Raw genomic sequence first — 13,972 nt, forward strand, 5'->3', positions numbered from 1 at the left:
TTATAGAAGTTGGATGGGAGGCTTGCCAAATGTATGTTTTGGATGGATCATATCGTATGCAGCAATATTTTGTGTACAATTTGATATTTGATATGTCAATCTATCCATATTTTCTCTATAATCCCAGTCACACTCAGAATCACTCCCACAAGCAATTTTGGAGACCCCAGTTAACTCAGTTTTTTCTTTCTTTCTTTGAGTTGTTGAAGGTAGCTGGATTATACCCTGAAACTCCACACATGGCACTGGGGCCAAAGTGCTACCCACTACACCAGTGGTTCCCAACCTTTTTTGGCTTGTGACCCCATTTGTTATCACCCATTTTTTTTTTTTGCATTATCAAAACAACTGTTACTATGGCAAGTAAAGATATATATACATTGGCGATAACAGTTGGAAGACAACAGACAGCTGAATATTTTTTTTTAAAAAATGAATGGTTGAAAGGGAGATTACCTAATTTAAATGAATGGGAATATTTTTTAACAAAAAAAATATAAAATATTTACAAAAGTTGAATTTTTGCCTCCTGCATCTTCAGTAATTGTGTTATAATTGTAGTTAATTACCAATTACGCGATTGCAATTATAATTGACCCCAACCCTGCTTTCAGATGTAAACGTTTTAATTCTGGTGTCACAGCGGCCTTAGTAAACTTCCCCCAACATCTAAAAACATAACATATAAGCTTCTTAAGCCTTTTGGTTTGTGTGGCCCCAGTGTGACTACTTGTACAGGTGATTTAAGTTGTGTAGTTTCCCCGTTCACTGAGTTGTCGTATTTCTGTGAGGCCGTGAACGCAGCACCTCCGCATGCTACTCTCGCGGCTCGTCATATCGCGAGAGCTTCCATCAGGCCCGGAGCCGTGGCTCAGCAACATGGCGGAAGGTAAAGGGGGAAAGCTTTGGGGCTATTTGACACTCTCGCTTCATTTCTCTCTGTGTGTGTGTGTGTACTAGGCTGGTGGGCTGAGTTTACTAATGACCTCATTGTTGAGTTAACTATGTTATAGAAAGACTGAAGTTGGCGGACAGCACAGTATGTTACATTTAGCTATGTTAATGTAGCTAGCTGGTGTTTTAAAGCTAACACTGCCGAGCCAGGGGAGGAATTCAGCTGGGATGGACTGTGGGAACCTTTTAGAGCCACTTAATGGATGATGTGCGTCTTAAATGATCGATCTCATCTTCCACACCCTGTACATAACGCTGGTATTGACTGTTAATGGTGATCAAACTGAGCTTCTGATCAGTCTGCATGTCTTGATCAAACTGTGTGACCTAGTGATCATGATTAGTTGGGATTCGCCGCTCCCACATAGTAGTAAGTATATGACAGGTGTCATCTGCACCACCTTTTACTGAAGCTTGCAGATATTTAGGATGTGAATCCAGGCAGAAAAAGTCCAGATAAGTGTCTCAGAGCTATGTTTATAGGAAGACACTCAAAGGAAATGATAGTGTGTTTTTGGTTGCTTTACTTTTATCATCACTGACAAGATCAGACACATCCCTGTGTGGGAAACCGCCCTTGTGCTCTGTGCCACTGTTTATCAAATACTTTTTCTGTTGCAGATCTCTTAATTTCACCATAGAAAACCAGCAAGTAGATATGTCATTCTCTGTTTTGGGAAAGTGTTTTTCATATATATATAATTTATTTTACCATTTTAAAGTGATGATGCAATGTAAGCCTACAGTAAATGTCAGTGAGTGTAACCAGTATAAATAAAGCTGCTTCTCTCCTTAGAGAAGCAGGTCATGTGGTTTTTTTTTTTTTTTTTTTTTTTTTAACGTTCCTCATGACCATCAGCTCTGCCCCGTGCACTTTTTACAAGGGAGGACATAGTTTAGTGCTGCCTCAGCATTATTTCTTCACTAAAACTTTACAGGCTAAAAGGAAGGAAGTGGGCCTCTCAGTTCAACTCTGCACAAGCTCAGCTGAATCATGAAGTATGGAGATCACTCTGTAGAGCAGGGGTCACCAACACGCTGCCCGCGGGCATCAGGTAGCCCGCATGGACCATGTGAGGTGCCCACAAGAGTCACCAATGGGCTCTGTCTAAAATCTGATTTACTTTCCAGCATTCAAACTCACAAATATGAATACATATGAAAGATGTAGTTAGTGCTCAGTCGAGTTACAGTGGTGTGAAAAGGTGTTTGCCCCCTTCCTGATTTCTTACTTTTTTCTTTTTTTTTTGCACATTTTCCACATTTAAATGTTTCAGATCATCAAACAAATTTAAACAATAGTCAAAGATAACACAAGTCAACACAAAATGCAGTTTTTAAATGAAGGTATTTATTAATGAGTAAGAAAAAAATCCAAAGCAACATGACCCTGTGTGAAAAAGTGTTTGCCCCCCAGCTCCTGTTAAAACATGAGTGTGGTTGATCACACCTGAGTTCAATTTTTGTAGCCACACCCAGTCCTGATTACTGCAAACCTGTTCTCAATCTAGAAATCATTTAAATAAGACCTACCTGACAAAGTGAAGTAGACCTATCCTCAAAAGCTATAGACATCATGCTGAGATCCAAAGACATTCAGGAACAAATGATAAAAAAGTAATATTAATCTGTCAGTTTGAAAAAGGTTATGAAGTCATTTCTAAAGCTTTGGGACTCCAGCGAACCACAGTGAGCCATTATCCACAAATGGCCAAAACACAGAACAGTGGCGAACTTTCCCAGGAGTGGCCGGCCGACCAAAACTACCCCAAGAGCGCAGCGACAACTCATCCAAGAGGTGACAAAAGACCCCACAACAACATCTAAAGAACTGCAGGCATCACTTGCCTCAGTTAAGGTCAGTGTTCATGACTCCACCATAAGAAAGAGACTGGGCAAAAATGGCTTGTATGGCAGCGTTCCATGACCAAAACCACTACTAAGCAAAAATAACATTGAGGCTCATCTCGCTTTGGCCAGAAAACATCTTGATGATCCCCAAGAATTTTAGAAAAATATTCAGTGGACTGATGAGACAAAAGTTGAACTTTTTGTAAGGTCTACTCTGTGTCCCATTACATCTAACACCGCATTTCAGAAAAAGAACATCACACCAACAGTAAAATATGGTGGTGGCAGTGTGATGGTCTGGGGCTGTTGTGCTGCTTCAGGACCTGGAAGCCTCCCTATGATAAATGGAAGCATAAATTCTGCTGTCTACCAAAAAATACTGAAGGACAATGTCTGGCCATCTGTTCATGACCTCAAACTGAAGCTGACTTGGGTTCTACAGTAGGACAATGATCCAAAACACACCAACAAGTCCACCTTTGAATGGCTGAAGAAAAACAGAATGAAGACTTTGGAGTGGCCTAGTCAAAGTCCTGACCTCAATCCTACTGAGATGCTGTGGCATGACCTTAAAAAGGTGGTTCATGCTAGAAAACCCTCCAATGTGGCTGGATTATAACAAATCTGCAAAAATGAACTATCTTTAAATGTTCTTTTTCAATGAAACATGTGTATGGTCAGTATGGCATTTTATATTTAATAATATATATATATATACATACATACATAAGCGCAAGGTGGATTTTCTATCAAATAAAGAAAATAGAACAATTGCACAAATTGAAAGTTTGAAACCTTATCTTACCCTCTAAAGTCAAACCATGAAAATGTACAGGGTCCCCACGGTCATGAAATTCCTGAAAAAGTTTTGGAATTTGAAAAACAGATTTTTCCAGTAATGAAGTCAAATAATTTAGCCCGTGGCTATTCGTCAAGTATCAAGTGACTCCCCCTTTTTCAGTACGGAGCGCCCCCTCAATGGCCATTTTAGGTGATGTAATAGGTGCACCACGTGACTTAAAGTACCATCAGTTTTATTTTAGCTCATTTATTTTTAGCCAACCTGCTGCTAACCCTTTTATTTTAGCACTAAACCAAAGAATACCTTAAAATGTTTTTTTTGTTTTGTATATGTATTTTTAAAGGTGGAATTTGCCGTGTTAAATATAATAAAATGAAAAAATATTTATGACAAAAGCGGGATTCGAACTCACGGCAGCGGAAGGGAGAATTCTTGAGTCAGGTGCTTAGATGTTTTCTGTAAAATGTACGTTTCCCTGTCAATAACAACGTTATCATGATCCAGTGATAATGATATATCGCGGGAAATTTTGTCCACGATATATTACGATATCTGTCACTGAAAAAATTAAAAATGTATTGACTGCACTGAATCCATTTCACAGGAATTACAAAACATTGTCAATCAGATTCACATGAATGTCAGGAGAGTAAAACATGTAAACTGCACAGTAGCTCTTCTAACACACACACACACACACACACACACACACACACACAGTGTACATTTGTAAATAACCACTCCTCACTTATTGTCTCATTGTACTGTGTATATACTGCATTATCTCTGTATCATGTGTATATAGTATATATATATACAGTATATATTGTTTTCATCATGTCTTGTATGTTGCAATATAAATAAGTGAATCAATATTTGGTGCCAGTGAATTGATAACGTACAGCAAGACAAAACGTTGCGATATATCGTATTGATATTTTGGCACCCCCCCAAATCATTAGTGTTCCTTTGAATCAAGGTGTTACAGACTTCTTAACACTAGACACTCTCATCAAAGGTGGCCAGCTACAGGGTGATCAAGCCTGAGCTTCCGTCCCATAACTGTTTCCCGCGTGATTTTGACTTTTTTTCGTGGGCCTATTTGGATGCTCTAAAGCACGTGTCAAACTTATGGCCCACGGGCCAAATCTGGCCTTTTGGAGGATTCAGTTAAGCTCACAGGAGAAAGTAGAAATGACAGAAAAAACAATAAAACTCAGTAATTGTAGGGGCTCAGTTTAATTGCAGTCATTTTTAGTGTTAAACTGTTGGAAAAACCTCAAAATTCTTACATTAAAATTACATAAAAAATCCTTACATTTTCCTCAAGTTATTGCGTATTTCCCTTTATTAAATAGAAATTGGTCAGAAAATCTGGGAAGTTTAGAGTGATCCTGTTGGGACTGATGTCAGAAACTGACAATATCCAAGCAATAAGTGACAAACATTTAGTATTTTATGTATATTTAGAAGTGTAAACTAGGGTACAATAATGTCAAAATTACTTGTTTTTCTGCATAAAATCAGCGGCCCACTTTCGATCAAACTATTCCGTATTATATTTTTAATTTAAATTAGGTTAATTTCAATTAAATTGATCAAAATTAAATCCGTAAAATCCTTCAAATCATTTGGACTAATTTAAAGTTATTTACCACCGCCCTAAATGGAAAAAAGGAATAAAAGATCATTTAGGACAAGGTAATTATCTTTTTTTTTTTTTTTTTTTTTTTTCCAAACTGGTTGCTAGTACAATTTACATCAAACAAAAAGGCTGACAAGTTATTTTAGTCACACAGTCTTCTTGCTTTGTTTAACTAAAGTAGTATAGCATTAGCAACACTTGCTACATAACAAAGCAGCATATCAGTCTAGTGATTTCTATTTGTTATTAAGGTAACACATTCATATTAATAAAATCCTACTTTAAGCAGTGTTTGAACCCCTCATTTCACACAATTTAGACAATCATATCCTTTACAAGATAAAACGTTACTGCTTTGGTTACATTGGGCCTGGGTGATATGGACCAATATTCATATCTATATTTTTCCTCAAAATGGCAATAGGTGATATAAACCATTTATTATTTTTTATTTTATTTTTTTAAATAGTTTTACAAGAAAAACAATAATTGGTCAAAGTCAGTGGAGAAAAATGCCACAAAGACCCTTTTATTAATCACTAGCAGCACAATATCAACATTTTGTATCACTTTTTACTTTTTCCTTCATTAAGGCTGAAATGTGATTAAATTATGTAGTGTTGCTTTTTTCAGGGCAACTCTGAGTTGCTGAAAGTCGCTTTTAAAGTAAATCACATTCAGGACACTGTCTCTTTAAGAATGTGGAAACAGCTCCGTTAGCTACAGCAGCAGCAGATCTCTGCTACAGCGCAGCGACAGAGTGTTAGTTATAGAAGAGAAACACATGCAGTGTTTTCTCAAACATATTTCAGTGCTTCAACACTCAGAACTGATGCAGTTTAACAGACAGACAGACATCTGCACTGAGCCTCTGACAGACAGACGCTAACACGGAGGAAGCAGCACAGCTAAGTCTGTGTGTCCGTGCACTGGGGGGACGAGGGGAGAGGGAGCGGAGCGTCCTTCTTCCCTGTTTAAGCGCTTAATAATCTGTAATGTCTGTAATGCTGACTAGCAAATGGTGTGATTTGGCAGAGAAAAAAAACCATTGAATGTTCTGTGTATGGATGACAGACTTGTGACACAGACACGGCACCGCAAGGGTTAAAATGTGAACAACAGATGGTTCTACGATCTCCGTGATTTGGGAGATCGTCATCATGTTGTAATCCTTAACATCTAATATCGTCAGATCACACACCCTTAATATGACATATAAATAATTAAAAAGCAGTCAGAATAATCTGTCAGTACAACTTGTATATACCTTTAATTGTATCTAACTCATTATTTTAATTATTTTTTTTGACATAATTTTTTGCTTAATTGTGGCTTTATTTTTTATTTTTTCCTCACAGGAGTTAAAAACTAGTATTTTCTGAAAAAATGTACTAATATTTCTAAAAAAAAAACAAAGGAATTAAAAAAATGTATGCGGAAAACACGGAATTTAGAGAAAATTGAAACGGAATTTGTATAAAAAAAAAAAAAAAAGGATTTTACAGTGATATCAGTGTTTATCAGGAATTCCAAAAGTAATTCTAAACTTTAAATTGTTGTTGACTTGAGTCATCGTGAGTCTGGCTTCATTACTTGTGTGTGTGTGTGTTGCTTTGTGACAGAGGAGGTGGCCAAGCTGCAGAAGCACCTGGCCCTGCTGAGGCAGGAGTACGTGAAGATGCAGCAGAAGCTGGCCGACACAGAGCGGCGCTGTGCCGTGCTGGCTGCTCAGGCCGCTCAGGCCCCGAGTCAGGGAGCGTCCAGCCCTGCAGCTGGAGACTCCTTCATCAGCCGTCTGCTAGACATCGTCTCTGACCTCTACCAGCAGCAGCAGTACAGGTAGGGTGTTACTGTTCAGTGTATTCACCCAAGGGAGGGACCAAAAAAATATATATAAACCACATGCGTTACGATAATTTATATGCTGCCCAGAGATGCACGATAATGGGTTTTTGCCCGATATGCTGAGATTTAGCATGTTTCAGGAAATTTACTTTGATCTCTTGACATGTTTCAACTGTCAACTGCCAGTATTCATCAGAGGCATCTGCTGATGGCAGTGTAACAATTTCAACATGTTCGTTTTGCCTTTTTAAATATGTGAAAGTGTTGTCTGAATGACTGGAACGGTGTAACATATTATGCAATGGCCATACCTGCCTGTCATGGCCCAATCCCGTTACATCTCTGAAGCTACGCAGGTCTGGGCCTGGTTGGTAGTTGGATGGGAGACCACTGAGAATTCCAGGTGCTCCAGTGGTATGTCATTGTGTCCTTGGGCAAGGCACTTCACCCACATTGCCTAGTATGAATTTAGTGTGTGAGTGAGTGTTGGTGGTGGTCGGAGGGACCGATTGCGTACTATGGCAGTCTTGTTTCTGTCAGTCTGCCCCAGGGTAGCTGTAGCTACAATAGTAGCTTACCACCACTAAATGTGTAGTGAAAGAATAATGCCTTCATTCTGTAAAGTATGAAGTATAAAGCGCTATATAAAATCCATCATTATTATTTATATATGAAATGGTAACACATACGTAATTTAAAAAGAAGACAAAATTAACTTGCTGGAATTATTATGCGGAAGTCAAGGACACATCAAAGCGATCGCGCCTCTGAAGAAGACTGGCAGTTGACATAATATGTTAAAGTTTCATTTATTCAGAAAACTTTTTTTAGGACATTTACTTTGATCTCCTGACATGTTTTGACTGTCTTCCTCAGAGGCATCTACTAATTGCTTTGATGTGTCAGTCGAAACATGTCAGGAGATCAAAGTACATTTCCTGAGGAAAAAGTTGTATAAATAAATGAAACCGTAACATACATATATATTTAACAAGAAGACAAAATGAACTTGCTGGACTTACTAAGCTGTGATTTGTTGGCAAACGCAGACATTAGACTAAACTGAAAATGATGTAACTTCAGTAGAATCAGAATCATTTATTAATGGCCACAGAACAGAGTTGGTGGAATTTGTTTTCAGTACAGCACAACATGCTCACGTCTCCTGTGTCAGTTACATACATACAGATAGTCATTACTACTCAGTAATTACTCCTTGTGCAAAATAAGAAAAACTACTTCCACTTACATTGTGTAAAAAAAAGTCATATTTCTTCATGACAATTATCTTAAAACAAAACCATGAAGATACTCTCAGCTAGGGCTGCAACAAACGATTGTTTTAGTAATCGTTTAATCTAACTTTTTATAATCGATTAATCGGTTTAACGGGGAACATTTTTTAGAGCAATAACAACAAACATTAAATCCAAATCAAAAACTGTTACCAGGACTTGTTTTATAACATTTCTAAACTTCGCAATAAGGTACATAACTGAACATTAGTTTAAAACAGTACAAAAAGTGTATAACATGTTCTCAGTTAAAATGTCCCAGAGCTGATAAGATATAAAATCATAAATAATAAAACAGTTTTAAATGGCTTTGCTTTATCAAACATCTGTAATAACATAAAAACACACAAATAAATGCTATATATAAAAAAAGGTTTTAATAAGTGTATAAAAAAGGAGGTATTTTTGTTGCATAAAGGGACCTGAGATTTAAGAGCAATAACAAATGAACATTAATTCCAAATGTTTTATACATCTCTAAACTTAAGATGTGTAAAATATGTAATGGTAATTACACAACACAATGACACACAGACTCGTCCCACACGTTATCACTTACAGGTGAAGGATCTCCTGCCTGCCAAGCCTCCTGCAGAGCACTTTGGGGCAGCTGGAAACACCTTTCACACTTAAATCATGACAAAGTTTGAAATATTGCGATATATCACCGAATCATTCTTTTTTTAAGCAGTGTTTCTAATTTAGCATTTTTATTTTCATAATTGCATCTTATTTTTTTTTTTAAGTATTGCTTTATCTACTTTTGGTAATATTTACTTTCTGACCATTTAAGATTATACTGCCCAAATAAAATCCCAAACCTTTCCTGTCTGTAAGAACGTATTGAGTTTTAAAATGAACAAAACCTTTGAGTTATACAGTACATTACCATTCTCTCTGTTGCTACCTGTAAATGACCTTGTTTGAGCTGATTGATAATGTATCAAAGGTTTGTAGTATAAGCCTTATATCTATAATATTCAGCGTTCTAAATGAATTTGCTTTGTTTTGTTTTACAGTGACCTGAAAGTGAAAGTTGCTGGTGAGCAGCTCAGTGCCCATAAGTTTGTTTTAGCTGCACGGAGTGATGTCTGGAGTCTGACCAACCTGGCCTCCACCTCGGAACTGGACCTATCTGGTGAGCGAGCCTCAGTGTAAAAGAAATAACCTCAACAGACGCTGATGGATTTATTTATTATCATAAATGTTAAATATTAAAAACATATTTCCAAAGTTTTGTTTTTAGCTGCATGGAGAGCAGATTAAAAACAATAACAGTTTTTAATATCTTTGTGTTTAGTTTGATTTACATCTCAATGTCATTCCTGAATTTCCCCCATGGCGATCAATAAAGTTCATCCATCTAAATGTTGAATATTATCCTCAATTGATTCTCAGATTGTAAACCTGAGGTTGCCATGGCGATGCTGCGCTGGGTTTACACTGATGAGTTGGAGCTCAGTGAGGTCGACGCCTTTCTTCTTGAGTTGATGAAGCTGGCAAACCGTTTCCAGCTCCAGCTGCTCAGAGAGAGGTCAGTACGTGTGATGAGTAATTATGAAACATAATGAAAACATTGACTCTACAACTTCAACCCTCGATGGGAGCATCAGTATTTCTGTGTCTTCAAACCTTCTCCCCTGCACTGGGACAGGTGTGAAAAAGGTGTGATGTCTTCTGTGAATGTGAGGAACTGTATTCGTTTCTACCAAACGGCTGAGGAACTCGATGCCACCACTCTGATGAACTACTGTGGGGAGATTATAGCAAGTCACTGGGTGAGTAGGGCAATTTACCATTTAAAAAATTTCTCTCTTTATTTTTTAATTGGGCCCCAAAATGACATGGGAAAACCTCATGTGCATGTTTTTTTGACGATATCTCACATTTACACGCTGTTTCTCACCTGAAAACAAGTGAATATCTTGAGTGTGTAAAAAAAAAAAAAAAGACACATTTTTGGCTGGAAATGCACTTTTGGACCATTTTCAGCTGGAAATCCAATCACAAACTAAGTTTCTTTTTTGGAAGGTAACCAATCAAAAGTCTTTTGTTACATGGAAGGCGGGGCAAGCCTAATTCCCATATCAGGTTTATGAATTGTAATTGAACCAAAACAGGATGTTGTAAAGACGCAAGCCAACACTGCGCTCAGCACGCGCACTTGTCTGGAAATGGACCAACTTGTCCGCGGACTCACGGAGCATCTGTACTTCAATACATCTGAACACTAAAGTGTTTTCTGAGCAGAGTTTGAGACGGAGCAAGTACTATAAAGACTGTAGAGACTGTAAAAAGAGTGAGTGATGAGTTGTGTAGTTTTTCGGTAGTCTTAAGCGGTATTTTGGGTGGCCGCTTCCACTTGTTTAGCTTGGGATCCGGAGGGGTGCAGAGGGTGCATGGAATCAACGACCCCTGGAAACATTTCTCCAGACAAACGTCCTTCGCCTCACTATGACGGCGTTCATTCACATTTTGTCACTTTCCGTATTTAACAGTGGATTGCATTTTTATTGGTCAATTCTATGCCTTATTCTGTTAAAGTGTTAATTCTAGGGCCCTAATATTTTTGATTGATTAATTGTGTTACTGATTGTGTTGCCTTTCTTTGGTGTTTCCTTTTTTTCTTTGTTTTTTCCTCAGGATGATCTGAGGAAAGAGGATTTCAGCACCATGAGTGCTCAACTGTTGTATAAGATGATCAAATCTAAAACGGAGTATCCCCTCCACAAAGCCATCAAAGTAGAGCGAGAAGACGTTGTCTTTTTGTATCTCATTGAGATGGACTCGCAGGTTTGTTTCCCACACATACGCAGTTGTAGACGCTCACTTTGGTGAGAAGAGGTGGAAATGCGTTACAAGGTCTTCACAAGGACTTTCATTCATGCTAAAAAATGCAGGTGTCATGAGCCATAATCAAGTAAAGAGAAACAAAAACTCCCACCGTATTAAACCACTACAGTAGCCTGATCTCTACATTTCACAGTAACTAATCCCCAACACCACTTTTTTTCTGCTAAAAACAAATGTATTTGGTTATTTATTCTAGTTCGACTCATGACATTTTAGTCAAAGTATTTCAATTTGATCTATTTTGTTGTAAAAATGTCAGTGACTGCATTCTATGAGTCGAAACCCAACCATTACAATCAAATTTTGCTATTGGCTGAGAATGGTGGTTTGATGTTGCTTATGTCACTGTTGGCTCCTCCCCTTCCTATAAAAACTCAAACCGGTCAACTCGAGAATCTGTGGAGAGTATGTTGGATTGAGAGAATTGTGATTAGAGGGATAAAGTGAGCGTTGAGCAGGTAGTTAGCATAGCATAGATTGTTCTATGTCTGGGGTCTGCAACCTTTACTCTATAAGGAACCATTTAACCTCATCTCACCTGGATTAAAGTCCTCCTGGAGCCAAAAAAATACCTTCTCAATGAAGACAATACAGTGTATTAAATTCTATACAGTTAAAATTATATAGAATGTTTTATTTACTTTAATTAGATTTTTATTGATCATGTAAATGGCAACTTAAAAACAGTTTAAAACAAAATAAATTGACATCAATAAATAAAACAGTATCTTGCATCTTCAAATTCTTAATTTATATGAACACAATGTTATATAAAGAAGATTTTTTTTTTAGTTAATGTATTTGAAAGGCTACAAAAAATAACTTGAATTTGATAGCACATGATGCAGGAGGTGAAGTAGGAAGGTGCTGAGTCATTGCACAACATGATTTATCTTAGGTTAACAAATTGTTATATCTTGATTTTGTCATTAATGGCTTCTGTAAAATATAACTTTATTTCAATAGTTTTTTTTTTAAAGCTATAAGGAGCCATTGCATAAGAGTCAAAGAGCCACATTATGCAAACAAAGATTACTTTGCACTTTGTAGCCTTTCCACTGTTGTACCTTATTTGTCTTTTTATAGAATGTATCTTTATTGTCATTGCAACAGGTACGAGTCTTAAAAGTGCCATTCAGTCTCAACACAATTATACAAATACAATAAATAAGTAATAAAAATCAGTTAAAACCCATCACACGTATACGTACTTTCATTATTTCACTGTTCCCCCAACATATTGCACTTTAGGTGTGTGTTTTGATGTTGAATTTGGTAACCCATGTGGGATAAAAACTGTTTTTAATATGTATTAAATATATACTTTTAACCTTTTCTTAAAGAATTATTTAGACTGTAGTTTGTATATTAAGACATTTTATTACATTTTTATTGTATTTTTATGTGTGGTAACACCAGTCCAAGCTGCTACAAATTTAGTTATGACTGTTCAATGACAATAGAAAACTATTTATCTATATCTTTATAGATTTTATACTGTGGAATGGGCGTGTCTTAATATTAACGGCTCCAGGAGCCACACCCCAAAATTAGGCTTTTTTTATTTATAATTTATTTTCATCCTAGACACACCTCAGGGTTTAGTTACTCTAAGGTAAAAGCTTCTCACACCAGAGATTGATTAGTTTGAGCTTTTATGAACAAAATGTTATGTTTGAAGTATATTTCAATTATTTTTCTCACCTGTTTGAATATTTTGCACATTGCTATTTTACTAATATTAAAATGTTATTGATTGTGTTGTAATAAATGTAAATATTTTTGTGTGATTATCCTCTTTTTTTTTTTTTTTTTTTTTTTTTTTAGTTGCCGGGTAAACTAAATGAAGTGGACAATAATGGAGATCTGGCTCTAGACCTGGCACTCTCCCGTAAACTGGAAAGTATCGCCACCACGTTGGTGAACAACAAGGCTGACGTGGACATGGTGGATCAGAGTGGGTGGAGCCTCCTGCATAAGGCCATTCAAAGAGGTCAGGGGCTGCACAATTTCTCTGGTTTATGGTTGTGGAAGGAAACGCTCATTATACAATATGTTTTTTAGTGGTGGGACTCGACAAAAATAAAAAATAAAAATCTAATTAATTATAAACTTTCTTAAACAAATGTATTTTTGTATTAAAATAAAAAACAGCACTTAGTCCAGAACATTCCAGAGAAGTGTAAACTGAACATTGCAAAATAATTAGAATATCTGTGGATATCATGAAATAAACAGAGCAACTGATGAAGGTGATGAATTTAGTTTGAAATAGTCTTTCTACATAACAGTTGATAAGTTGGGTCAGATCTGTAGCAGCGCTTTTAGCCCCGCCCACATCCTCTACCACTGAGAATGGTTGACTGTCCACTCCACTGACTTTGTTCATTTTGGTTCTGAACCCTGTCATCTTTGGAGACAGTGTGGTTCTGCTTCCACTAGGACCATTGTCCATGCTAGCTGCTACATGTTTAGCATTAAGGTGCTAACAGAGCCGAGAAGAGCTCCAGGGATTGGCAAATTTTTGCTTGCACAATTTGCGTACAACTTACAAAAAACTTAAATTAACGCCCACGAAGCACAGCAATGACTTCTCCTCTGGGTCTCCGGTCCCTTGCGTTGTGGTCTGTGCATCAGTATTCTGGGTATACCGGGAACTCGTGAAATAAGAAATGTTCTGTGCTGTTTTGAGTGCAAAAAAAGTGATTAACTGCGTTATTTCTTTGT

At 37.1% G+C, this 13,972-nt stretch overlaps 1 protein-coding gene across 1 annotated transcript in view; it reads left to right on the top strand.

Moving 5' to 3' along the window:
- Window positions 1-836: 836 nt before the first annotated feature.
- The window catches only part of ankfy1 (ankyrin repeat and FYVE domain containing 1), a 34,320-nt gene continuing 21,184 nt past the window's right edge, over window positions 837-13,972 (top strand). The window contains exons 1-7 of the mRNA XM_028466812.1: window positions 837-889; window positions 6,875-7,091; window positions 9,412-9,530; window positions 9,791-9,926; window positions 10,047-10,170; window positions 11,036-11,185; window positions 13,073-13,238. Coding sequence (XP_028322613.1) covers window positions 880-889; window positions 6,875-7,091; window positions 9,412-9,530; window positions 9,791-9,926; window positions 10,047-10,170; window positions 11,036-11,185; window positions 13,073-13,238 — 922 coding nt within the window. The 5' untranslated portion in view covers window positions 837-879. The remainder of the gene's footprint in view (window positions 890-6,874; window positions 7,092-9,411; window positions 9,531-9,790; window positions 9,927-10,046; window positions 10,171-11,035; window positions 11,186-13,072; window positions 13,239-13,972) is intronic.

Source organism: Gouania willdenowi, chromosome 14 (genome assembly GCF_900634775.1).
Source record: "Gouania willdenowi chromosome 14, fGouWil2.1, whole genome shotgun sequence".
In the NCBI taxonomy this organism is placed as follows: domain Eukaryota; kingdom Metazoa; phylum Chordata; class Actinopteri; order Blenniiformes; family Gobiesocidae; genus Gouania; species Gouania willdenowi.